Source organism: Ornithorhynchus anatinus, chromosome 1, assembly GCF_004115215.2.
Source record: "Ornithorhynchus anatinus isolate Pmale09 chromosome 1, mOrnAna1.pri.v4, whole genome shotgun sequence".
In the NCBI taxonomy this organism is placed as follows: Eukaryota; Metazoa; Chordata; class Mammalia; order Monotremata; family Ornithorhynchidae; genus Ornithorhynchus; species Ornithorhynchus anatinus.
In genome coordinates this window covers 113556917-113584578 of record NC_041728.1, presented here as the reverse complement: position 1 = coordinate 113584578, position 27662 = coordinate 113556917, and the positions used below count along the sequence as shown (strand labels likewise).

Below are 27662 nucleotides of genomic sequence, written 5' to 3'. Positions count from 1 at the left end.
TGTCAGTTCCCTGCTGGAACATATAATTCAGTATTTTCTCATTCTCCTGTGTTAGAAGCTGGGCCTCCTGGCTTCCTGTGGTGCCACACAGGTGAATTCAGAAGAAAGACAACCCCCCCTCCCCCTCCCCCCCCCCCCCCCCCCCGTCCGAGAGGTCTTTTTAGGGAAGGCAGCAGAGAAACAGCATGGCCTAGTGGAAAGAGCGGAGGAGACCTGGGAGTCAGAGGACCTGGGTTCTACCCCTGAAAAGCCCCTAAACTTCTTTATGCTTCAGCTTCCTCATATCTAAAATGGGTATTATATACCTGTTCTCCCTCCTGCTCAGACTGTGAGACCTTTGGGGGACAGAGACTTTGTCCAACCTGACTTATTTGTATCTATCCCAGTGTTTAGAACTGCGCTTGACACATAAATACCATAAAAAGATAAACAGACCTTGAAATTTGATATTCTTGGAAGTGTGATGAAGTACTTTCAATTTTTACCCTGCATTCTGTTTCTTTATAACTGCAAAGTCTCCAGTGTCTTAAGCAACAAAGAGTCTTCACCTGGTTTTTAGGATTTATACATATAGACATTGTCAATAGGATAGCAGAGGTGACTTGAATATGCCATCCTAAATGTCAAATTTTGACTTTGTTCATTAGTTGATATTTCTAGTGTGGTAGCAGAACAGTTTGTTTGGGAGAAACGTTCTTCAAAAAACTCCCAGTGGGCTTTCATTCCAAAATGGCATCCATTTTAATTTGTGCATTTTCCAATTGGACTTTAAAGGTACAGATCTATGGTATCTTTAACAGTGCCTGTTTTGAAATGTTGTACATGCTGGATCTGGCACCCAGAACCTTGATTCTCTCTGTTGGGACCTCAGTATTTAACAAAGCTGAGCGTGAGACAAACCAGAAAAGTGGTTTTCTATGCCTCACGGAATGTAGAATAACTGTGAACAGGATAGTGGGTGGGTGGGTGGGTTTTAGTGTGTGTGTGTGTGTGTGTGTGTGTGTGTGTGTATGCTCCAAGTGAAAAGGACATTTCAGGCCAAGACTCAGTATGGGATCTATTTTCAGTTTCCCTTGACTCGTTTTGTTTTCATTCTTTAGATTTGTGACTTAGTTTTACTCGTCAGTGGGCATTTAAATAAAAGTTGGTTTACCTGATGTGGCATGTTAATTACAGCATGTTTCCAATCTTCTTGCAGTGGAAAGATGCATGAGTGTAATGCAGTCGGGGACGCAGATGATCAAACTGAAGAATGGAACCAAAGGGCTGGTCCGACTCTTTTTCCTGGATGAACACCGGACCTGCCTCCGCTGGCGACCATCCAGGAAGAACGAGAAGGCAAAAAGTAACCTTGACCTTTTCTTTCATCTCCTGCGGTGACACGTGAAAGGGACAGTATTTAGGGGAAGCACCATCTAGGGAGATGAGCTTTGACCAAATGCTCCTGTATAATGTGACCAGGCAGTTAACCCTTTTCACACCTCGGTTTCCTCATCAGTAAAATGGGGATAATAATACTTGCTCTTCATTCCCTCCCTCCCAAAGACGACGATAATAATAATAATAATAATGACATTTAGGCACTAACTCTGTACCAAGTGCTGTACTAAGCACTGAGGTAGATACAAAATAATCAAGTTGAACACTGTCCCTGCCCCATGAGAGTGTTTGCTGTCTAAATAAGGGGGAGAACAGGAATTGAAGCTCCATTATACAGATGAGGGAAGTGAGGCAGAGTTGTGACTTGCCCAAGATCACACAGCAGGCAAATGGCAGAGCTGGGTTTAGAATTCAGGCCCTCTGGTTCCCAGGCCTGTGCTCTTTTCACTAGGCCGTGTTGCTTGGGGACAAGATGAGAAAATTAGGTCCAACTTGGAAGGGATTTCAGATCCATTATGTCTTACTACTGATCTGGAATCAAATTGGTAATGATGAACTCCATCAGGAACAACAGAATAAGCCTCCAACGTGATACTTTGGGGCTTAAAACTTGCTCAGGGGAATTGATTATTATAGTTTGTATGGTGCCACTTGCGTGCTAGTCATCCTCCCCTTGGGACATGGAGTTCCACAAGCTTAGTACAGTGCTCTGCACACAGAACTCAAATATCACTGATAGGCATGCTGCAGCACATTGCAAATGACAAATGTGGTGTTTTGGCCAACATTAGCCAGTGAAAGGTATGAACAGAACCAGAACCTAGACTCCCAATTCCCAGTTCAGTGTTCTTTCCACTGGACCAACAGCAGGCTGAAAATATTGGTTTGGGTTTGGAGAAGGTACAGTGGACCTGCCCACATTGTGTATGAGAAGGGGAATACAGCTAAGTTTTCACCACCCCAGTAAAGCTTTATATAAATTCACAGCCTAAAATTTCAGGCTTCCTCTTCTGAAAGAAAAAAAGCCTTTTGACATTGGACTTTTTCCTTTCATTACTACCTGAGGGTGAGAGACTCGAGAAACACATTTTGTTGTGAATGGCATATCCCTGTTCTGTGACCAAATTTTTCTGGGTTTTCTGATCCACAGTTAAAGAGCCATAGCTCTGGTGAGGGCTTAATTTGGCCTGAGATGTGTAAGCTCTCCGTGTTGTACATGTAGACAGGAGGGCACATTGGAAAATAGTAAACACTTCTCTACAAGGAGACAAGGCCTACTAAAGCTTAATAAAGCCTATTCCTATACGAATCAATTTCCCACCTGCACAAGTCTTTTGTCAGACTGCTCTGCCCAGGGAAGCTTTATGAATGAAATAAACCTTCTCTTCTGACAGCTGATATCAGGTGTTATCTCTTTCCTAGCAGGTGGTGAGATGATGTCTTCAAGATAGTCTTAAGCCCAACTAAGTGGGCTCTTATATAGGAAGAGAAGGGAGGAAAAAGGGAAAAACACCCTGGGCAGGAGATAAACATGATGAAGTCCAACTCTGCTGCTTGCCTGCTGTGTAACCTTGGACAAGTCATTTAACTTTTTTTTTTTTTAAAAGATTACATTTGTTGAGCACATTCTATGGGTCAAACGCTGTTCGAGGCCTGGGGTATATACAAGTTCATCAGACTGAATGTAGTCCCTGTCTTACTTGGGGCTCTCAGTCTAAGTAGGAGGGAGAACAGGTACTGAACCCATTTTGCAGTTGAGGAAACTGAGGCACAGAGGGTTAAAGTGAAATGCCTAAGTTCACACAGGAGGCAAGTGACAGAGCCAGGATTAGAATCCAGGCCTTCTGGCTCCTAGGCCCATGCTTTATCCACTAGGCCTCCCTGCTTCCCTAATTTTTCTGCACCTCAATTTCCTCATTTGTAAAAAGGAGATTAAATACCTGTTCTCCCTCCTGCTTAGACTTGGAGTCCAGTTTGACACAGGGACTGTGTCTGATGTACATGTAGGGTATCAGCCCCAGCACTTAGTACATCCTTGGCACATAGTACATGTTTAAACAAATACCATAATCATTATTATTACATTGTACTGGCCAAAAATGTCACTAGATTTAAGAAGGGGCTAGGTAAGTTCATGGACAAGAAGCATTTTATGGATTGTTAAAGGGAAAAGTGTAGATGTTCGAGGTCTACATCTAATCCGGTGGTTGGTCTAGGAGGGTAACCATCACAGTTCCTCCAAGCAACCTTTGATGTCCCTGTTAAAAAATGGATTCCTGTGCTTGTTAGTAATTTTGGTATTTGTTAAGCACTTACTATGTGCCAGGCACTGTACTAAGCTCTGGGGGAGATACAAGCAAATCAGATTGGACACAGTCCCTGTCCCACATGGGGCTCACGGTCTCAATCCCCATTTTACAGATGCGAAAACTAAGGCACAGAGAAGTGAAGTGACATGCCCAAGGCCACACAGACAAGTGGTGAAGCCAGGATTAGAACCCATGGCCTTCTGATTCACAGGCCTGGGCTCTAGCCACTATGCCATGACAGTCCTTGGTCTGGCCAAGGAATGGCAGTAGACATGGACTTAATAACTTCTGAGGGCTGGGTGTGTGTGTGTGGGGGGGACTACTGTCTACTGATTTTTTATGGTATTTGTTAAGCTGATTTTTGTACAAGCACTAGTGCAGTGTTCCATAAGCAGACAGGCTCCAAAATTGTGATTGATTGGTTACCCCTACTCGGTAGTCCCGAAAGATAGCATAGCTTGGGGTGGGGACAAGTCTTCTGCCCTGACCTCCTGACCTCTAAATGTCTGGGAATCGCAGCTTCAAGCCCAGGCAGAGTCAAGTCTTCCCACCTGTTCTCGGGGGGCGGGAGTTATTGCTAGGCATTTTCCTGGACATGAAGGTGAGGCTGGAACATTCCTTTTTATTATTATTATTTGTTGGGTGAAACATCTACTGTGCTAAATTGACAGCCCAGGCGGAGTCTTGTTTGTAATCCACACCAGCAGCCTCACCAGCTGCCTTTCTTCCTAACAGTAATTATCGATTCCATCTACAAAGTCACCGAGGGTCGGCAGTCTGAAATATTCCATCGTCAGGCAGAAGGGAACTTTGATCCGAGTTGCTGCTTCACCATCTACCATGGGAACCACATGGAGTCCCTGGACCTCATCACGTCCAATCCCGAGGAGGCCCGGACCTGGATCACTGGCCTGAAATACTTGATGGCCGGGATAAGTGATGAAGACTCCCTTGCCAAGAGACAGAGGACACATGACCAATATCCTTTCGAAAACTTCCTTTCACACTTTGGTTTTTGTGTATTGATTGGAATGAAGGTGGGACACCTATTGGGGAATCGGGGGGGGGGGGGTGTCAATCCTGCTGGATTTGGGCAATGAGACCCAAGTGGGGGAATGAGACTGATTTACCTTCTTCCCTTCTCCCTCCTCCTAACTCTTTCCTCTCTCTTCACACTAAACAGTGAACAATGTGGTCTAGTGGAAAGAGCATGGGCCTGGGTGTCAGAGGACCTGGGTTCTAATCCTGACTCAGTGTCTTGCCTCTGCTCTGTGTGACCTTTGACAAATCACTCAAATTTCTTATTCTTCAGTTATCTCATTTGCAAAATGGGAATAAAATGCTTGTTCTCCCTCTTGTAGGAAAAGGACTGTGTCTGCTATGATAATCTTGTGTCAACCCTGTCCCATAATATAGTACTTGCTACAGAATAAGTGCTTGACAAATCCCGCAATTATTATTGTTAACAGAGCTGTGAACCCCAAAGAGCATAGGTAATACAAGCTGTAGACCAAATGTACATTCTGTTTGGCTGTCAGTTTTAGCCAGAACCTCGCCTTAGTTATCATGGTCATCAAACAGTGGTATTTATTGAGCATCTGTTGTGTGCAGAACACTGTACTAGGAACACGGAGAAGCAGCGTGGCTCAGTGGAAAGAGCACGGGCTTTGGAGTCAGGGCTCATGAGTTCGAATCCCAGCTCTGCCACTTGTCGGCTGTGTGACTGTGGGCAAGTCACTTCACTTCTCTGCGCCTCAGTTCCCTCATCTGTAAAATGGGGATTAAGACTGTGAGCCCCACGTGGGACAACCTGATTCCCCTATGTCTACCCCAGCGCTTAGAACAGTGCTCGGTACAGAGTAAGCGCTTAACAAATACCAACATTATTATTATTATTATTAACTGAGGTGCATTCAGTGAAAGTAAAAGATTTGATCTCTGAGTTTATACTAGGTTGCATTTCCCCTCTGTAATTTATTTTCATGCCTGTCTCCCCTATTAGACTCTCAACCTCTTGAGAGAAGGGATCTCCCAAGTGATTACCACAGTGCTGTGCCCATAGGTAGAACTCAATAAATTCCATTGATCAAAGGATTTCCAAATTTAACTTGCCCTTATTTGGTGATGCTGTTGGAAAGCTTCCAAGTTTTGATTGTTTTTTTTTTTTATTTACTGCAGGCAACTGGGTGAAACCATTTGTTTTGACTTCAGAAAATACTACTGTCCTTGGTTAGAAAATTTGGCTAACATCTGTTTTCTCGACCATTAAATGCACACCGAATGTGACACTTCATAAATGATATTTTGCTTAGTTGTAAAATGGTTTAGAAGATGGGTTCAGACTCCTTTTTCTTTGACAGAAATGTTTTTGAGAGAGAATGTGCTGCAAGTCATAGATTATTTGCCTTCGTATAACCAAAGGAATATTATTCAGCTTCAAAGTAATTCTTTAACCAACAATAAGACTTAAGTACAAATGACAGATGGGTGTGTGTATATAATTACTAAAAAATGTTTTGTTATTTTCAGAGAATACTCAGAAGATAACCAACTCTTTAGAACAGAAATGAATTCTCTTTGAGAGGGATGTAACTTATATTTGCAAACCCAAACTTGACCTTTTGAGTAAATAGCATCAGAAAATTTTTCTTTACATGGCTTTTTTCTACAACTTCTTCAGTTAGGAAAATCTCCTCATTTTTAACTACAACAGATTTGCAGGGATTAATTTTGTGGGGTTTTTTTAAGGTGACAGAATTGCAGTAGGGGAATAAATGCTTTTTTGAAGCAGCTGGGAGTGTGATTTGAAGCTTTGAGTTTGATTCTCTTGGGATCACCCTTTCCTGACAATCACATGGATATACAATCAGGTTTTAAATTGAGTGTGTTTTGGAGTTGCTAGACTATTTTCCACTCATGAATAAGTCTTTAGCATGAGGCATCATATTCAGAAACAGCTGTACCCAAAGACATTCATGTTAATAAGTGTTTCATGTAGCAGTTCAGGAATCAATTTTCAGACAACCATCAGTTAATGATCTGGGGCCGATTTGTGGATGAAAAAAAGAGAAGGTCTTTTATGGGCTACGCCTAGAATTTTAGAACAAAAGTTTCTTTAAATGATCTTTTGTCTTCTGCATCAACTTAGAATTAGGTGGATTCTGAGACAGGCCAGACAGAGTTAAAAAATTCAAAGCAGAAATGCCTTCACTCCTAAAGAGCACCACATTCAATCTATCTCACCTTTCTAATATGCTCTTTCCCCACAAATTTTCCTCTCAAACAGATGTATTGAAAGAATAGTAATGGTAATAGTATTTAAGTGCTTCCTGTGTGCAGAGCACTGTACTAAACATTGGGAGAAACTATACAGGTAGGAATTTAGATGCAGTCTCTGTCCCTCAGGAGCCTAAAATTTACACATTTTCTCTCCATATGTGCTTGAAGCCAGTTTTTCAAGAAAATACTTTATAAAGGTTTAAACTTTCCAACATCAACCACACAAATTAGAGTAAAATTTAATAATAAAATCCCCCCATAATGATCCTAAACCAAATATAACTGGTAACACAGATGAGGACATGGCTTAAAGTTGAGCTATTGTGCAGGCCATTGCTCAGTCGCAACAAGGCCACCTTTGGGCTGAGCAGCCACTTGATATGCAGCTGGGGCTGGGAATCTGCTCTTGAAATAGTACATGTTTACTTCATTTATTGCATTGAAGTCAATCACATCTGCCAGTAAGACTTGCCTTTACCTTATTGCTGAAGTTGCAGTCTGCACCTTTCAGGATTTTCCCCAGATTTCAAACAGCCTGCTTAATTTCTTCCACCACCTCTCCGGATACGAGCTATCCATTTGATGTGTTCTTGCTTAACTGTTGGACGGTGTACATGATCTTGTATACAAGCATAACTTGACTGTAGGACCTGATTGCAACTGGAACTTTCTTTGTGCTGATCACTTTCTTAATCAAAGTAGCTATGTCTAAGCACCTTCTCTCTCGAAGCTCCCACTTGTACCAAAACACCCTGCTCTACTTACGGAGGTCAGGTATCATGCTTTGTTTTTCTTTATCATTATTATTATTATTAATAAGAATGATAATAAATGTTATATTTGTTAAGCTCTTACCATATGCCAAGCACTGTCTATATGCTAAGCACAGGGGTAGATCCAAAATTATCAGATTGGATGCAGTCCCTGTCCCTCATGGGGCTCATGATCTAAGTAAGAGGTAGAACAGATATTGCATTCCCATTATACGGATGAGGAAACTGAGGAACGGAGAAGTTGTGACTTGCCCAAGGAAAGTGTCAGAGTCGGGATTAGGACCCAGATCCTTTGATTCCCAACCCTGTGGTCTTTCCACTAGGCCTCATTGCCTCTCTTTTTCTTTTTCCTTAGTTTTGTTTTTCTGTTTATTTTTAATTCCCTACAACCCCAAGCATAGAGCTCTTCACAAAGTGGGCACTCAATCACAGACTTAGAGTGTTTGACTTACCATCTCTTCCATCCTCAAAATAGCATTGCGTGGAAGTAGAGATAAATTGTTTACAGACCTGACTGTATATTTAAATGATTTTGAGAAGCTCTGCCCATGTCCTGTCATATACAATGAGCTGCTGGAAGGACACCATAACTGAGTCACTAGATTGGCAGCTGAGAGTTGGCAGTGGATAATAGCAATACTAATAATAGTTTTGGTATTTGTTAAGCACTTACTATGTGCCAAGCACTGTTCTAAGTGCTGGGGTAGATACAAGGTCATCAGGTTGTCCCACGTAGGGCTCACAGTCTTCATCCCCATTTTACAGGTGAGGTGACTGAGGCACAGGGAAGTGAAGTGACTTGCCCAAGGTCACACACCTAACTAGTGGCATAGCTGGGATTAGAACCTATGAGTTCCAGTGGTCTGGAGATAAAACATTAGTCACAGAGGGATCTCAGCAGTTACTGCAGAAGTGTTGGCAAGGGAGAAAAAGCCTAAGAAAAGAAATCCCCCTAATCAGGCTAAGGAATGCTCAAATCGGGTGGAGAGAAGGTCAAGTAGAAGGAGGCAAGGAATTGGATTAATATAAACAGATGTGAGATCCTTGACAAGGTTTTAAAGAAAATAAATGAGAATGTCAAATCCTGGGTTGGACATACTTTTAATTACAGTACCCTAAGGAAACGGTATGTTTTAGTCTATTTTTAGGATTTTATGTGTAAATGAAATTTGTATCAAGGGAAACAGTGTTTCTTAGAAAATGATGTACAGATGCGTACATAAGTAGAGATAACACCAGTCTTCATCTGGTAGATTACCTTGTTCTCCCTTTGACTTTCACATCTCTGTAGACAGCACCACCATCCTCCCAGTTGCACAAGCCTATAACTTTGGCTCTGAATCCTGTCAGTTCTATCTTCCTTATATCACTAAAATTGACCCTTTTATCTTGATCCAAATGGCTCTCGCGTTGTTCCAAGCACTTATCCTATCCTCTCCATCCAAACTGCTACCATGAGAAGCAGCGTGGCTTAATAGAAAAAGCCTGGGCTTGGGAGTCGGAGGTTGTGGTTATCCTGATTACTGCATTAGCCTCCTTTCTGGCCTCCCTGCCTCCTCTCTAGCTCCATTACAGCCCTTACCCCACTTGGCTGCCTGGATCATTTTTCCAAAAAAAAATCAATTCATGTTTTCCCACTCCTCAAGAACCTCCAGAGGTTGTCTACCCACCTCTACATCACAAAAATGCCTTACCATCAGCTTTCCTCAATCACCTTGCTCCCTCCTATCTTACCTCCCTGATTTTTAACTACAACCCAATCTGCACACTTTGCTTCTCTAATTCCAACTTTCTCACTGTACCTCCATCTCTGCTAGCTTTCTGCTGACTCCTCATCCACATCCTATCTCTGGCCTGAAACTCCCTCCTCCTTCATATTTGACAAGCTATCTTTCTCCCCACCTTCAAAGCCTTATTAAAATTCACACCTCCTAAAAGGGGTTTTCCCCAAATAAGCCCTCATTTACTCCTTCTCCCTTCTGCATCACCCTTGCACTTTGATTTATATCTTTTATTCATGCCACATTCAGCCCCACAGCACTTATGTACACTATCCATAATTTACTATCTGCCTCCCTGCTTAACTGAAAGTTTCTTGTGGGCAGGGAATGTGTCTACCAACTCTTGTTATATTATTTTCTCCCAAGCGCTTAGTACAATGCTCTGCACACAGTAAGTCCTCGGTAAATATGATTAATAGGTATAACAGAATTTGATATCTTGTCCTATAACCATCCCAGATCATATTTTTTTTTCATTCCAAAAGGACCCAGGGGAAGCTGCATATACTACTCTTTCTGATTTGGGAAAGAACAAAATTTAACTTTTCCCATCAATGCCATCAGTGGAATTTGATCACTCTCACCTTCCTTCTCAAAAATAATTGAATTCCCTGCTTCCATCAGCCTCTTGTCCAACCCTGTGTCACTGAGCCAAATAAATCTCTACTCTTATTGAATTGTCTGACTCTTTGGGAACAGGCTTTCCTTAGAGCTCATCTCTTTCTTTTGAAGAATGGCTTTTAAAAAGACTGAAGTTTTTGCCTGCCACTAGATGTTCTAAAAGCACTATTGATGTGGGGGAGGTAGAATATCTCTCTTGATCTTCCATATGTGTGTTTGGAAGGCCTGTGTAGACACAGCCAAATATTCCAGTGAATAAACGCAATTACGCTGTATTTTAACACACACCTGCACACTCTAACACACAAGTGATTTTGGTAAATCTTTCCCCTGTCTTCAAGAGAGGCTTTAAGGGAGGACTTATGAAGGTACTTTAGGAACGGAAAATTCAAATAAAGGCCTGGAATTTATTATTAGGATATATTCTCATCCTCTCCAACTCCTGCTTTTGTTTATTGGGGCCTCCTGAATAGTCAACGAGAGCAGAGTGCACAGAATGTGAAATATATGTTAGGAGAATGGAAAATAATGAGATCGTAGTAATTACAATGAGGGATTGACCCAGGTCTTTTCCCCTTCAGTTCCCACTGCTTATAATAACTAGCAGGAACCCACTTTTGGTTGTGAATGCTTATGAGAATCAGTCCCTGCAGATTTTATGAAACAAATAATCTATTTTGTTTATGGAATAAAACAGTTTATAAATGAACCTACGTGCTGTCCTGCTGATTGTCTTAGCTTCTGAAGGCTGCACGGATGGAAAATTGCTTCTCTTAAAGGCACCCGTTCCCAACCCCCATTATTTCCCATGCCATGTAATGATGATAATAATAATGATATTTGTTAAGTGCTTACTGTGGGCCAAATACTGTTCTAAGCACTGGAGTAGATACAAGGTAATTCATTCATTCATTAATTCAATAGTATTTATTGAGCGCTTACTATGTGCAGAGCACTGTACTAGGTGCTTGGAATGAACAAGTTGGCAACAGATAGAGACAGTCCCTGCCGTTTGACGAGCTTACAGTCTAATCGGGGGAGACAGACAGACAAGAACAATGGCAATAAATAGAGTCAAGGGGAAGAACATCTTGTAAAAACAATGGCAACTAAATAGAATCAAGGCGATGTACATTTCATTAACAAAATAAATAGGGTAATGAAAATATATACAGTTGAGCGGACGAGTACAGTGCTGAGGGGATGGGAAGGTAGAGGGGGAGGAGCAGAGGGAAATGGGGGTAATCAGGCTGTCCCATGTGGGACTCACAGTCTTAATCCCCATTTTACAGATGAGGTCACTGAGGCACAGAAAAGTTAAGTGACTTGCCTAAAGTCAAACAGCTGATAACTGGTGGAGCCAGGATTAGAACCCATGACCTCTGATTCCCAAGCCTGTGCTCTTTGCGTTGGTCTCCCATTATGGAAGGAATAGGACTGCAAGATTTAAAAGAAAAGTCAAAAAAAAAAAAAGAGGAAGCTCAATATCCTTGAAAGAGACTTAGGAGATTTTCTTTAGTTTATAAATTTACTTATAGAGTTTTGCCATCATGGAATCGTAGTTGTACACTGCTTAATAATCATCTCTACCCTCCTAGAAAGACAAGTCTTTGGCATGCATTCAAACCATGACTCTGCAAGCGCCTTCTCTGCAGTGCCAACCTTTCACTTTGGGTTTTCCTATTGTCCCTCTCCCCCCCCCCACACAGAGCAGACCTCTTTGCTCCTTTCCTTCTCTCCACAGTCCTCACTCCCATACCATCCTCCTACATCCCCAGGTTCCCTCTTTCCCTCCATACCACAAATAAACTGATTTATTCCCACATCCTTAAATCAATTTTGTAATTATAGCATAATTTCAGGTTATAGTTGATTTGTTTCTCCTCAACTGTCTCTTGTTTTCCACTTTGCCCTTCTCTTTTTGCTCTTTATTCTTTTCCCGGCCCTCTTCTCCTTCTCTTTCTTCTCTTCCATAGCCCATCCCCTTGCCTCTTTTTCTCCATTTTCTTCCTGTTTTCTCTTTTCTTCTCCCTTCCTCTGTGAACATGGCACATATGCTGTATTCCATCTCAAGTGCTCATGTTTTATGACATAGCTTCTCTCTATCCCTTGTTTCATATGGAAGAAAAGAAGCAGCGTGGCTCTGTGAAAAGAGCAGAGGCTTGGGAGTAAGAGGTCATGGGTTTGAATCCTGGCTCTGCCACTTGTCAGCTGTGTGACTGTGGGCAAGTCACTTAACTTCTCTGTGTCTCAGTTACTTCATCTGTAAAATGGGGATTAAGACTGTGAGCCTCACGTGGGACAACCTGATTACCCCGTATCTACCCCCACGCTTAGAACAGTGCTTCTCACATAATAGTGCTTAACAAATACCAACATTATTATTATTATTAGTCTGTTTTAAAGCACATGACTTCCACAATCCTGTGTCAAATGAACCTTTCCTTAGCAAATTTGCATGTGGGTGAAACAGACCTTTGAGGAAGCTGACAAAAATGGAGATGGCTTATTGAACATTGAAGAGATCCACCAGTTGATGCACAAACTCAACGTCAATCTGCCTCGCCGAAAAGTCAGGCAAATGTTTCAGGTAGGTTTTATGTTGTTATAATTATTGCAAATTATTGCAGATTTTAGATCTATTGCAGTCCTCTGAAGCTACTGATTTAGACTTTATCACTTGAATAATTAACAATTTCTTCAAGGTTAAAAAATGTTCTTTCAGGACAGGATTGAGAATGGAAATATAGAATGGGCAAAGAGAGCTTCCTATACAGTAGTATTTATTTTATTCCTTCTTAAAATAAGTTGGTTTTATGATCTAAGTACCTCTCCCAAGGAATCCTCCCTCATTTATTCAGTCTGTTACCTGGGTACATGTTTATTAAAGTGTCCGTTATTGAAAAGGGCATGGATCATTGAAAAAAAGCAGAGCTTTAGTTTATTGAAGCGGCCAAAGGAATTTTATTTTTAAAGCTTTTTAGAAGCAATATTTTCAGGACTTCTTCCATTTTCTTAAATGAATCCCACATTCAGTTAGAGTTTACATTCACTAGGAAGACGATCAAGAAAAACCACTGAAGAAGGTTAGAGTATTCAATTTGAGATGATTCCTTGAAGATATTAATTAGGCCTTTCCTCAGACTTCTCTTTTCCAGGTTACACAGTTTTTTAGCCTTTCCTCTTTGGTGCTATATCCAATCTCTTATATAATTTCTTGTGCAATTTTCTGGATTCTGTTTCCCCATCTCTCTAAAAATGTAGAGACTAGAATAGGCAGATGGAATAGAACAGATCAGGGAAGCAGCATGGCCTAATGGAAAGAGCATGGGCCTGGGAGTCAGAAGACCTGGGTTCTAATTCTGGCTCTGCCATTTACCTCCCGTGACATCTTGGGCAAGTCACTTAACTTCTCCGTGTCTCAGCTCCCTCATCTGTAAAATGGGGATTCAGTGCCTGTTTTCCCTGCTACTTAGACTGTGAGTTCCATGTGGGGCCTGATTGTGTATCTGCCTCAGTGCTTAATACAGTGCTTGGCATATTTGTCTTATGCTTTGGAGTTATCTCCGACCCATAGCCAAGCCATGTACACATCTCTCCCAGAAGTCCCCACCTCCATCTGCAATGGTTCTGGTAGTGTATCCATAGAGTTTTTTTGATGAAAATATGGAAGTGGTTTACCATTGCCTTCTTCCTTGCAGTAAATACCAGAATTATCTTTATTATTATTAACAACATACTGGCAATGTCTAATCAGGCCAAATATAAATTGAAGACTGAATATAAATAGAAGCTTGCTTAATGACTCTTACTTGTCTTTGGTAATACAAGAGAGAGATTTCCAAGTAAAGTAGAAAGCCAACTGTTGAAGTAACTGCAACCAAAGCTAAGGGAGAGTAATTGAAGGTTTGGGCTCCCTCGGACCGGCTTGGCTCAGTTCTATTTGTTTGGACTTTGACGATTGGACCTTGCCTCAGATTGGAGAACCATTCTGTTTGGAAACCTGGTTGACTTGTATAATGAATGAGAGGTTTTGGGATGCACTCAGTTCTGCCAAAATACATGGGGTTTTATTACATGTTTTAGCTAGAACATTGATAGGGAATTAGGGAACATCTATTCAGCACCACGAGGCTGTTCCGTTACAACGTACTGCGGTATTGGAAGATAGGACCTAGGCCCGGTGGTATGACACCAGAATAGGCAAGTACCACAGAGCAAGTTTTTGGACCTTGGGCAAGTCACTTAACTTCTCTGTGCCTCAGTTATCTTTAAATGGGGATTAAGACTGTGAGCCCAAATGGGACAACCTGATTACCTTGTATCTACCCCATTGCTTAGAGCAGTGCTTGGCACATAGTAAGTACTTAACAAATACCATTATTATTATGATGATTATGATTACTATTAACAATGGTTTTGGGAGATGTCCACCCCCTGTGTTGTTAGGAGGCTTTCCCTGATGCCCTCCAATGATTCACATGAATGCCTCCCTCCTTAAATCCAATACACAATTGCGCTCCCCACCTTATTGAAGGCACATCTCATCCAAGATGCCTTCCCTGACTAAGCCCTCCTTTCCTTTTCTTCCACTCCCTTCTTTATTGCCCTGACTCGCTCCCTTTATTCATCCACCATCCCAGCTCCACAACACTTATGTACATGTCTGTAATTTATTTATATTAATGTCTGTCTCCAACTCTGGACTGTAAGCTCGATGTGGGCAGGGAATGTGTCTGTTTATTCTTATATTGTACTCTCCCACGTGCTTAGTACAGTGCTCTGCACATAATAAGCGGCTCAATAATAATAATAATAATGTTGGTATTTGTTAAGTGTTTACTATGTGCAGAGCACTGTTCTAAGCACTGGGGTAGATACAGGGTAATCAGGTTGTCCCAGGTGAGGCTCACAGTTAATCCCCATTTTGCAGATGAGGTAATTGAGGTGCAGAGAAGTTAAGTGACTTGCCCACAGTCACATAGCTGCCAAATGGCAGAGCCGGGATTCGAACCCATGTCCTCTGACTCCCAAGCCCATGCTCTTTCCACTGAGCCACGCTGCTTCCCATAAAAATGATTGAATGAACATGAATGAACCTTTGCCAGGTCAGACCTTTGCTCCAACATCCCAGGGCTGCCCAGTTACGTTAGAGGTTTTGCCTTTACTTTGTGCCAAGCATTGTACTAAGTGCTGTGTAGATATAAGGTAATTGGGTTGGACATGGTTCTAGTCCCACATGGGGCTCACAGTCTAAGTAGGAGGGAGAACAAGTATTTAATCTCCATTTTGATGAGGAAACTGAGATACAGAGAAAATAGATGCTGGGTCCAAGATTACACAGCAGGTATGTGGCAGAACTGGGATTAGAACCCAAGTCCTCATGGTTCCAGGTCTGTGCTCTTTTCACTAGAGCACACTGGACGGCAGAGACATTTCTCAGCTAGTTCTCTCCCTAGTTGGCAGCCCATTCATTCATTCATTTATTCATTCAATAGTATTTATTGAGTGCTTACTATGTGCACAGCACTGTACTAAGCACTTGGAATGTACAGTTTGGCAACAGACAGAGATAATCCCTGCCCAAAGACAGGCTCACAGTCTAAACGGGGGAGACAGACAGCAAAGCAAAACAGAACAAAGCAAAAACGACAGCATCATCAAGATAAATAGAATCAAGGAGATATACACCTTATTAACAAAATAAATAGGGTAATAATATATACAAATGAGCACAGTGCTGAGGGGGAGGGAAGAGCAAAGGGTGAGAGGGTAGGGGAGGGGGAGCAGAGGGAAAGGGGGTGCTCAGTGTGGGAAGGCCTCCTGGAGGAGGTGAGCTCTCAGTAGGGCTTTGAAGAGGGGAAGAGAGTTAGTTTGGCAGATGTGAAGAGGGAGGGCATTCCAGGACAGTGGGAGGACATGGACCAGGGGTCGACGGTGGGATTGGTGTGAACAGGGGACAGTGAGGAGGTGAGCGGCAGAGGAGCGGAATGTACAGGTTGGGCAGTAGAAAGAGAGAAGGGAGTTGAGGTAGGAGGGGGCAAGGTGATGGAGAGCTTTGAAGACAAGAATGAGAAGTTTTTGTTTTGTGCGAAGGTTGATAGGCAACCACTGGAGGTTTTTGAGGAGGGGAGTGACATGTTTCTGTAGGAAGATGATCCAGGCAGCGGAATGAAGAATAGACAGGAGTGGGGAGAGACAGGAGGGAGAGAGATCAGAGAGGAGGCTGACATAATCCAGTCGGGATATTATGAGAGCTTGTACCAGCACGATAGCAGTTTGGATGGAGAAGAAAGGGCGGATTTTGGTAATATTGTGAAGTTGAGACTGGCAGGTGTTGGTGACGGATTGGATGTGTGGGGTGAATGAGAGAGCTTAGTCAAGGATGACACCAAGGTTGCGGGCCTGTGAGACTGGAAGGATGGTCGTACCATCCACAGTGATGGGGGAGTCAGGAGGAGGACAGGGTTTGGGAGGGAAGATAAGGAGCTCATTTTTAGACATGTTGAGTTTTAGGTGTTGGGCAGGCATCCAAATGGAGAAGTCCTGGAGGCAGGAGGAGATACCTCTAGGTGACTTGAAGCTTTTGTTCCCCCAAAAGGCACTAGGATCAATTGGGTCTCACTTGCATCTCCCAGATTTATGATGAAAAAAGTCCTTCTTGAAGAACTTATTGCTCTCTTCCTGATTATTAGTTATTATTATGGTACTTGTTAAGCACTTACTTTGTGCCAAACACTGTTCTAAGTGCTGGGTTGGATACAAGATACAGGTTGGACACAGTCCCTGTCCCACATAGGGCATGCACTCTTAATCCCCATTTTCCAGATGAGGTAACTGAGGCCCAGAGAAGTGAAGTGACTTGCTCAAGGTCACACAGCAGACAAGTGGTGGAGATGGGATTAGAACCCATCACCTTCTGGCTCCCAGTCCTGTGCTCTATCCACTAAGGCAAGCTGCTTCACAGTTTTCTGACTAGACTGACTAGAAATGGATACAGACAGTCAATCATTGGTATTTACTGAGAGCTCACTAAGCGCTTGGGAGAGTACAATACAATAAAGTTCATTCAATTGTATTGAGTACTTACTGTGTGTAGAGCAGTGTACTAAGTGATTGGGAGAGAACAATACAACAGTAAACAGACACATTCCCTGCCCACAGTGAGCTCACAGTTTAGAGGTGGGGAGATAGACTTCAATATAAATAAACGAATTACATATGTGTGTATAAGTGCTGTGGAGCTGCGAGGGGGGCAGAACAGAGGGAGCAAGTCAGGGTGACGCAGAGGGAGTGGGAGAAGAGGAAAAGGGAGGCTTAGTCTGGGAAGACCTCTTGTAGGAGATGTGCCTTCAATAAAGCTCTGAAGAAGGGATGAGTAATTGTCAGAATTGAGGCGGGAAGGCATTCCAGGCCTATGACAGGATGTGGGAGAGAGGTTAGCAGTGAGATAGGCGAGATGGAGGCACAGTGAGAAGGTTAGCATTAGAGGAGTGAAGTGTGTGGCTGGATTGTAGAAGGAGAGTAGCGAAGTGAAGTGGTAGAGGGCAAGGTGGTGGACTTCTTTAATGCCAACAGTGAGGAGATTTTGTTCGATGCAGAGGTGGATGGGCAGCCATGAGTTTTTTGAAGAGTAGAGTGATGCGTCCAGACTTTTCTGTAGAAAAATGGTCCGGGCAGCAAAGTGAAGTATGGATTGGAGTGGGGAGAGGCAGGAGGCTGGGAGAGCAACAAGGAGGTTGATGCAGTAATGCAAGCGGGAAGGGATGAGTGACTGTATTAACATGGTAGCAGTTTAGGTGGAGAGGAAAAGGTGGATTTTAGCAATGTTGTGAAGGTGGGAGCGACAAGGATTTAGTAATGGATTCCATATGTGTGTTGAATGAGAGAGAGGAGTCAAGGATAACACCGAGGGTACGGAAGGATGTTGGTGCCTTCTACGGTGATGGGAAAGTCGGGGGAAGGACAATCTTTGGGTGGTCAGATAAGCAGTTCTGTTTGGAGAGGTTAAGCTTGAGGTGATGGGAGGACATTCATATAAAGGTGTCTTTGAAGGCAAGAAGCAATCCAAGTCTGGAGAGAGGAAGAGAGATCGGGGGAGCAGATGTAGATTTGAGTGTCATCACATAGAGGTGGTAGTTGAAGCCATGGGAGCAAATGAGTTCTCCAAGGGAGTGGGTGTAGATGGAGATTAGAAGGGGACCCAGAACTGAATCTTGAGGGACCCCCACAGTTAAAGTTGAAAGATTTGATCTCTGCTCACAAAGAGCTTGCAACTAGAGGAGGAACTTACAATATAGACAACAGCCAACATGCAGGTATTTCATCCTATTAAAAAAAAATTGGAAAAGGTTATTTCATGAAAATTTAAATCAGCCTCAGTAACATTAAGGTAAAATCAAAATGATCAGCAATTAACAAATAAACTACATCAGGATTAAGTCAAAAAGGGGGAAAGAAGAGATCCTGACATAAATGCCGTCTTTCTCGCAGATTTTTCCTGAGCCAGGGTACTTCAGAATACTGCAGCATGGAGTAGTGGAAAGAGCACGTCCTGGTAATCGGAAGACCTGGGTTCCAATCCCAGCTCTTCCACTTTCCTGCTCTGTGACCTTGGGCACAACACTTAACTTTTCTGTGCCTCAGTTTCCTCATCTGAAAAATGGGGATGCAGTACGTATTTCCCCTCTTACTAGGACATGAGTCAAATGTGGGATTGAGACTGTCTGCCTTAATGTAGTGTTTGGCCCATGGTAATGCTTAACAAATACCAAAATTGTTAATATTCAATCTATCCTGGTGCAATTCAGGGCTCTGGCACCATGTGCTTCCAGTCTTTTTGCCTGCGATCCCTTGATATTTCAATATGCTGTGCCAAGTCAGAAAAGACCAGGATTTTCCTATTCTATTTAAGCCTTTCTCTGGTCCTGGCTGGAGGCTTGATTCCTGAACCGGTATTGGTGCAGCCTCTTTCTTCCCACACAGTCAAAAGGTTGGAGCCTGTAAAGTTGAAAATTCCTGGTGGGACCTGAAATTAGCACATCTTTTGTGCTCTGGGGAATAGCTTCCAGGATCATTTCAGCCATAAAACCTAAGTCTGGCAGTAAACAGATTCTAAAGAATCACAGGAAAGATAAATGCTAGTGAAAAATGCTTATTCCTAAGAGAGTTTTAAAGAATCTTGGCTCATCTATCATAAGTGATACTTGGATGATCAGCTTTGAGGGAAAAGGATCTCTTGGTGAGTACGAGGCCAAGAAGTAGATTTGGCCATGCAGTGTACAGAGTTTTATTTTGGCTACAGGGATTCATTCAATTCATTCAGTAGTATTTATTGAGTGCTTACTTTGTGCAGAGCACTGTACTAAGGACTTGGAATGTACAATTTGGCAACAGATAGAGACAATCCCTGCCTAATGATGGGTTTACAGTCTAATCGGGGGAGACAGACGGACAAAAACAAGGCAACATAATCACAATAAATAGAATCAAGGGGATGTATACCTCATTAACAAAATAAATAGGGTAATGGTTAGGTTGTGAGGGGGATGGATTCATTCATTCAATAGTGTTTATTGAGCGCTTACTATGTACAGAGCACTGTACTAAGCGCTTGGAATGTACAATTCGGCAACAGAGACAATCCCTGCCCAATGACGGGCTCACAGTCTAAGGCAAGGTGGGACAAAAAACAGTAGTTAATATGGCTATCGTTTCACATTACAAAAAGTCATTTCCTAGGTAGAGATAATAAAGCATTCCTTCCTTATCCTTCCAGCAGTGATTACCTCAAATATATTGTCTAAGGAGGTTGTGTACAATTTTCAGTTAGCAAGTTTAGGTGTGAAGTGGGGCATGACTACTGAGTTATTTTGGGGAGTTCCCAGAAAATCAAGATGACATGGCAGCCTGCTGCCTCTAGAAGAGAATTGATTTATCCAGTGATGTATCATGTCAGGAAATCCCAGAGATACACACTTGCAGTCCAATGTGAGATGTTGATTATTTCAGGAGCTACAAGACTTATGCATGGTTCAGCATTATTCCCACTGTCTTCCAGATTTAACCTTGTTAATGACATAGTCTGGATTAATTTGAAGTCATGAGCTCCGGCCAGAATTGTGGTGGAAATTCCCATACCTTAACTGGGATAATCTGACCAAGTACCCCTGTGTTGGGGCACGATGGGCTGGAATAGTTAGAGGTGGTCTAGAGATGGGAGCCCTCCGTTGGGGGAGAGAACAATTTTGAGGGAGGTAGGGATGGAGGTTGTAGTTGGAGGGTGGCAATTCACTGTTGATGAAGTTTGAAATAGTACAGTGACCAGGGATTGAGATACAGTGTGAGATACAGTGTGAGATACAGTGAGATACAATTATAGTAAGTGGGTCCGATGGAGTGGAGCAGGAAGTTGGCAGAGTTGAGGAGTGAGAGGGAGTGGGTGGTTGGAAAGCCAATGGGATGTTGAAAACCTAGGGATCCATGTAGCAGAGGAGAGGGAAGGTAAGAAAAGTGTCAACATCACTCAGAATATTAAATTGGAGATGGGGCCAGTGCACCTGTGACTCCTAGTTGCGATGGGTGGTAGAGTTGGAGAAAGTGTACCCCAAAGGAAGAGATGGTAAGGGATGGAGCTGGGGAATGCTGGTGCAAATGGGTCATTGTCGGGCATGGACAGGCTGGTCGTACGTATCCTTTGACTGGTGAGTCGTGAGGTGTGAGCCAGGTTTTGATGACTGCCAGGTGGAGGAGTGATTGTTGGTGTGACCTTCACAGCATTGCTAAAATCTGCCCTTTCCTCTCTATCCAAACTGTTACTATGTTGATTCAAGCATTTATCCTATCCCTCTTCAACTACTACATCAGTCTCCTCGCTGACCTCCCTGCCTCTTGTCTCTTCCCACTCCAGTCCATACTATAGTCTGCTGCCCAGATCATATTTCTACCAAAGCATGCAGGCCATGTTTCCCACTCCTCAAGAACCTCCAGTGGTTGCCCATCCATCTCCTCATCAAACAGACAGTCCTCACCATTGGCTTTAAAGCAATTAATCCCCTTTCCTACTCCTACCTCACCTTGCTATTCTCCTACTACAACCCAGCCTGCACACCTCACTCCTCTACTGCTAATCTTCCCACTGTACCTCAGTCTTATCTATCTCACCACAGGCCGTTCACCCAATCCTGGCTCTGGCCCAGAACACACTCCCTCCTCATATCTGAAAGACAATTACTCTTCCTCATTTCAAAGCTTTATTGAAGGCATATCTCCTCCAAAAGGCCTTCCCTGACTAACCCCACTTTTCCTCTTCTCCCACTCCCTTCTACATCACCCTGACTTGCTCCCTTTCTTCATCCCCCCTCCCAGCTCCACAACATTTATATACATATCTGCAGTTTATTCATTTATATTAACATCTGTCTCCCACTCTAGACTGTAAGCTTACTGTGGGCAGGGAATGTGTCTGTTTATAGTTGTATTGTACTTTCCCAAGTGCTTAGTATAGTGCTCTGCATACAGTAAGTGCTCAATAAAATATGATTTACTTATTGACTGAGGAAGAAGTCGAGGGTGAAGGGAAGTTTGCCTTTGAGAAAGTGGAGGTTCCAAGGCAACATTTATATAAGATTGTGAGTTTGTCTCGGAAACGTCATGGTGGATGAAGGGGCACCATGAGCCTTCTGGAGCAGGCAGTCTGTTCTGAGGGTGTGGGAGAGAAGACTTAGAGATCTCTGAGGAGATGGTGAGATGTTCTCTAACTGAACCACTGAGATCAAGATTAGGGGACAATGAAGTCTGAAGCAAACGGATAACTAGATTAATGGATCCCTCTGTCATTTGGATCATGCTAATAAAGCACACATGTTGGTTGTAGTTGCAGGGAAATGTTAAATTGACCGTTTGACTGGCCAAATTCCTAGCTGACTCCTTTTGAATTTATCAGCTATTCTACCTGCTGGTTTGAGGGCTGAATTTAATGTTCCTTTAAATATTAATTGTTCCAGTAAAGCAATTTGATAATTCATGGTTGTAGTGAGCCAGTTTGACTTTTCATGGTGCCAATAGGTCAATTTGAATATTCATGTTTCTAACCTGTCAAGGAAGCAGGATGCCTTATTTACCATATAGAGAGTAACAAGAGATTCCAAGTTGGAATCCGAAGTCTCTAACATTTCCTTTCTGAATTCAGTGGCAGATGAGATAACCAGAACTTGGTTGAAGTAGGACCAGTGAAATCCAGCTCATCTGAAAGGCCCCCAGATGGCTGAGATTCTCTGAGGCCAGAGTCTACCTTCCTTATCTGGGAAAGGGCCTCATGTGAGCACTTTATTCTTCCAAAGGCCAACTTTACCATTCAGGCATTATTTCTGATTAATCTCTCATCTCCTTGCCCTGTTCCCTGCAACCCCTCACCAACTACTTCAGTCCTTCCTCATCCCCTAAGCACTTGTATCCTTATGCCCCTCCCCTCAGGAGAACTTATATATATGTATACATGAGATATACCCTTATGTATATCTTGATACCCTATTGCTTTCCCCTACTTGTATTTTATTTTAATATCTATCTCCCCCATTAGATTATAAATTCCTTACTGTATGATATTGTACAATAAGGGCACTTATTGTACTCTCTACTTACTGTAAAGTACTCTGTCAAGTGCCTAGTTCAGTGCTCTTCACAGAGTGAATTCTATTGATTAATTAATTGATAGCTCATTCTAATATGGAAGATGGTAGCACTAAGATGGCCTCTGAAGGTACTGAAGATCAATCAACCAGTGCTACATATTGAGCACTTACTATGTGTGGAGTACTAGGTATAGGGCAATACTGCAGTGTTGGTAGACACATTCCCTACCCAGAAGGAGCTTAGTCTAGAGCAGGAGATGGATATTGAAATAAATTACCAATATGTATGTAAGTGCTGTGGTACTGAGTGTAGGGTGATTATCTAGTGCTTAATGGGTACGGATCCAAGTGCGTAGACCACTCAGAAAGAACAGAAGTTAGGGGAAATGAGGACTCAAATTGGGGAAAGCTTCATGTAGGAAATTTGATTTTAATAAGGCTTTGAAGGTGGGGAGAGCAATGGTTTGTTGGGTATGAAAGGGGAGGGAGCTCCAGGTCAGAGGGAGGAAGTGGGCAAGATATCAGAGGTGTGATAGATGTAAACCTGTTCTGTGGAGGTAATGTGTCTATCAGCTCTGTTGTATTGTTCTCTCCTACATGCTTAATACACTGTTCTGCACTTTCTTTGTGACTGACTGATAGTTGAGATTGAGGTACAGTGAGTAGGTTTTTGTTAAGAGAATGAAGTGTGTTTGTGTCGTGGTAAGAAAAAAGTTACGTAAGGTAGGAGGGGGAGATTCATTCATTCAATAGTACTTATTGAATGCTTACTGTGTGCAGAGCACTGTACTAAGTTCCTGGAAAGTACAGTTCAGCAACAAAGAGAGAATCTGAGAGAAACCAAAAGGGAGATCTGATTGAGTGTTTTAATGATCAGGAGTTTCTGGTTGGTGTGGAGGCACATGGGCAACCACTGAAGGAGGAAAAGTAGGGAAATGTGGATTGAATGTATTTTTAGAAAAATGATCTGTGCATAAGAGTGAAGTAAAGGCTGGAGTAGGGAGAGGTAGGAGATAGGGAGGTCAATAAAGAGGCTGATGTAGTGGTGGGATATAAGTACTTCCATCAGGGTAATAGTTGTTTGGATGGAGAGGAAAGAGCAGATCCTAGCAATGTTATGAGGTAGAATTGACAGGATTTGGTGATATACTAAATATGTAGGTTGAAGGTTACAGGCTTGTGAGATAAGGAGGATAGTGGTGTTGTCTACCGTGACAGAGAAGACAGGGTTTGTGGGGGAAGATGAGGAATTCTCTTTTGGACATGTTAAGATTGCGGTGTCAGTGGAACATCCAAGAAGAGAAATTATGAAGGCAGGAGGCTGCAGAGGAGAGAGCTCAGATCTGGAGAGGTAGATTCAGGAATCATCAGCATAAAGGCGGTAGTTGAAACCATGGGAGCAAATATGTTCTCCAAGGAAGGAGGAGGATCGAAAGGTATGTAGAACTGAGCTCTGAAGGACTCCCATGGTTAGAGGACAGGAGGCAGAGGAGGAACCTGTGAAAAAGAATAAGAAGTGGCCAGAGATCAGCATGGCCTGATGGAAAGAGCACAGGCTTGGGAGTTAGAGGATGTAGTTCTAATCCCAGCTTTACCACAGGTCTGCTCTGTGATCTTGAGCAAGTCGTTTAACTTCTATGTGCCTCAATTGCCTCATCTGTAAAATGGCCATTAACACTCTGAGCTCTATGTGGAATGTGAATGGTGTCCAATCTCATTAGCTTGTATCTATCAATCTGGGCATGTCACTCCCCTTCTTAAACACCTCCAGTGGTTGCCTATCAACCTCCGCTCCAAACAAAAACTCCTCACTCCAGGCTTCAAGGCTCTACATCACCTTGCCCCATCCTACCTCTCCTCCCTTCTCTCTTTCTACCGCCCACCCCGCACGCTCCACTCCTCTGCCGCCCACCTCCTCACCGTCCCTCGGTCTCGCCTATCCCGCCGTCGACCCCCGGGCCACATCCTCCCGCGGTCCTGGAATGCCCTCCTCCTCACCTCTGCCAAACTAATTCTTTTCCCCTCTTTAAAACCCTACTTAAAACTCACCTCCTCCAAGAGGCTTTCCCAAACTGAGCTCCCCTTCTCCCTCTACTCCCTCTACCGCCCCCCACTTCCCCTCTCTGCAGCTTAACCTTCTTTTCCCCCCATTTCCCTCTGCTCCTCCCCCTCTCCCTTGCCATCCCCTCAGCACTGTACTCGTCCGCTCAACTGTATATATTTTCATTACCCTATTTATTTTGTTAATGAATTGTACATCTCCTTGATTCTATTTAGTTGCCATTGTTTTTACGAGATGTTCTTCCCCTTGACTCTATTTATTGCCATTGTCCTCGTCTGTCTGTCTCCCCCGATTAGACTGTAAGCCCATCAAATGGCAGGGACTGTCTCTATCTGTTGCCGACTTGTTCATTCCAAGCGCTTAGTACAGTGCTCTGCACATAGTAGGCGCTCAATAAATACTATTGAATGAATGAATGAATCTATCCTAGTGCTTAGTATAGTGCCTGGCACATGGTAAGCATTTACAAAGCCCATTAATAAAGAGAGGGAGAGAGATAGGAGGACAACCACAGGAGGATAGTGTCAGTAAAGCTGAGGTTAGATAATGTTTCCTGGCAAAGGGGGTGGTCCACAGTGTTGAAGACAACTGAGAGGTCAAGGAGGATTAGGATGGAGCAGAAGTTGCTGGATTTGGCAAGAAGGAGGTCTTAGAGAGGGAAGTTTCCGTGGAGTGAAAGGGGTGGAAGCCGGAGTGGAGTGGATCAAGGAGAAAGTTGGAAAGGAAGTAAAGATGGGTGTTGACAACTAACTCAAGGTGTTTGGAGAGGAATGGTTTGTCCTGGACTGTCCAATATGAAACTGGATAAATAGTCACCCTTGATAACAGTGGCCATTTGCTCAGATTGTGGATTTAGAGAAAAAAGAAAGTATAATAAAATAAATAAAGTTGGTATTTGTTAAGCGCTTACTATGTACAAAGCACTGTTCTAAATGCTGGGGTAGATACAGGATAATCAGGTTGTCCCACATGAGGCTCACAGTTAATCCCCATTTTACAGATGAGGTAACTGAGTTACAGAGAAGTGAAGTGACTTGCCCACAGTCACAGAGCTGACAAGTGGCAGAGCTGGGATTCGAACCCATGACCTCTGACTCCCAAGCCCGGGGTCTTTCCACTGAGCCATGCTGCTTTGTTACAATGGTTCTTAGGAACCGGCTGAGCTAAATTCATTTTGGTTCTACTACTCACAAGAGGGTCTTGTTGGTCATCATATTCCAGCTTGTCAGGGTTTCCAGAGCCCATCTCCTGAAATTCAGTCCTTGGAAGTGAAATGCATTATGGAAAACGTTGGCCTCTTAGGGTGTGGTGACCAGATTTAAGAATGAAAAAACTGAGGTTTCATGTGTGCTTTTGGAGACAACATGAGGAAGAAGGTGCAATACTGCCACTGTGTCAGCCACTTTTAGTCTATGCTATAAACCCTTGCTGGACTTGGTCTTTCCTTTCTGGATGGCAGTAGGAAGGAGAGGTTAGGGAAGCAGCGTGGCTCAGTGGAAAGAGCCGGGGCTTGGGAGTCAGAGGTCATGGGTTCAAATCCCAGCTCTGCCACTTGTCAGCTCTGTGACTGTGGGCAAGTCACTTCACTTCTCTGTAACTCAGTTACCTCATCTGTAAAATGGGGATTAACTGTGAGCCTCACATGGGACAACCTGATTACCCTGTATCTACCCCAGCGCTTAGAACAGTGCTTTGCACATAATAAGCGCTTAACAAATACCAACATTATTGTTATTATTATTATTAATCCAGGTTCTGGGACAGAGTGCTGCATTTCTTGTGTCCTTAGCCTGAACAGTCAGTGAGAGGGGCCCTCTCCTAGCAGAAGAATTGGGCATGCTGGGGCTGAGCTTATGTGACCTTGCCCCCGTCACCAAGTCTGCTTGGGACCTCTAGAATGAAAGGCCTTGAAGTGGAAGGGTCCGGTGTGTTTGTGTGTGTGTTTTATTTGGTAGGCTGTTGGAAACAGACATCTTTACTAGTCCAGTTGGTGCTTCTGACCCTAGTATAAAAACTTGAATGCTTTGCTCATCCCTGAATTTTTCTTGAATCTCTAGGACAAGCCAGCAAAAGCTAGAATTATCCTGGCAAAACCAGGCCAACTGATCACCATAAGCAAGGGTGAGGCTGCTAGCAACATAAGCAACTCAAATAAATCAACTGCAAATCAAGCACCTTTCCATGACTCCCTGAAGCATGGCCAATCAGTCGTATTTATTGAGCACTTACTGTGTGCAGAGCACTGTAATAGGCGCTTGGGAGAATAAAAGAAAAAATTATGGTACTTGGTAAGTGCTTACTTTGTGTAGTGGCTAGAGCACAGGCCTGGGAGTCAGAGGTCATGGGTTCTAATTCCGACTCCGTCACTTGTCTGCTGTTGGGCAAGTCACTTCGCTTCTCTGTACCTCAGTTACCTCAACTGGAAAATGAGGATTGAGACTGAGCCTCACTTAGAACAGGGACTGTGTCTAACCCGATTTTCTCAGTGCTTAGTACAGTGCTTCAGTCCTTAGAACAGTGCTTTGCACATAGTAAGCGCTTAACAAATGCCATCATTATTATTATTATGTGCTAAGCACTGTTCTAAGCATTGGGTTAGATACAAATTAATCAGGTTGGACATAGTCCCTGTCCTTCATCGTCTCAGTCTTCATTTTACAGATGAGTTAAATGAGGCCCAGAGAAGTTAAGTGACTTATCCAAGGTCACACATCAGGCATGTGGCAGAGCCGGGATTAGGACCCATGTTCTCCTGACTCCCAGGCCCGTGCTCTATCCACTAAGCCATGCTGCTTCGCTGCTTGTACAAGATAACAGAGTTGTTA

At 43.1% G+C, this 27662-nt stretch overlaps 1 protein-coding gene across 2 annotated transcripts in view; it reads left to right on the top strand.

Moving 5' to 3' along the window:
• The window catches only part of PLCH1 (phospholipase C eta 1), a 248057-nt gene that overhangs the window by 140650 nt on the left and 79745 nt on the right, over positions 1 to 27662 (top strand). For both annotated transcript variants that reach the window (XM_029072294.2, XM_029072286.2), the window contains 3 exons: positions 1199 to 1345; positions 4425 to 4668; positions 12604 to 12733. In XM_029072294.2, coding sequence (XP_028928127.1) covers positions 1199 to 1345; positions 4425 to 4668; positions 12604 to 12733 — 521 coding nt within the window. The remainder of the gene's footprint in view (positions 1 to 1198; positions 1346 to 4424; positions 4669 to 12603; positions 12734 to 27662) is intronic.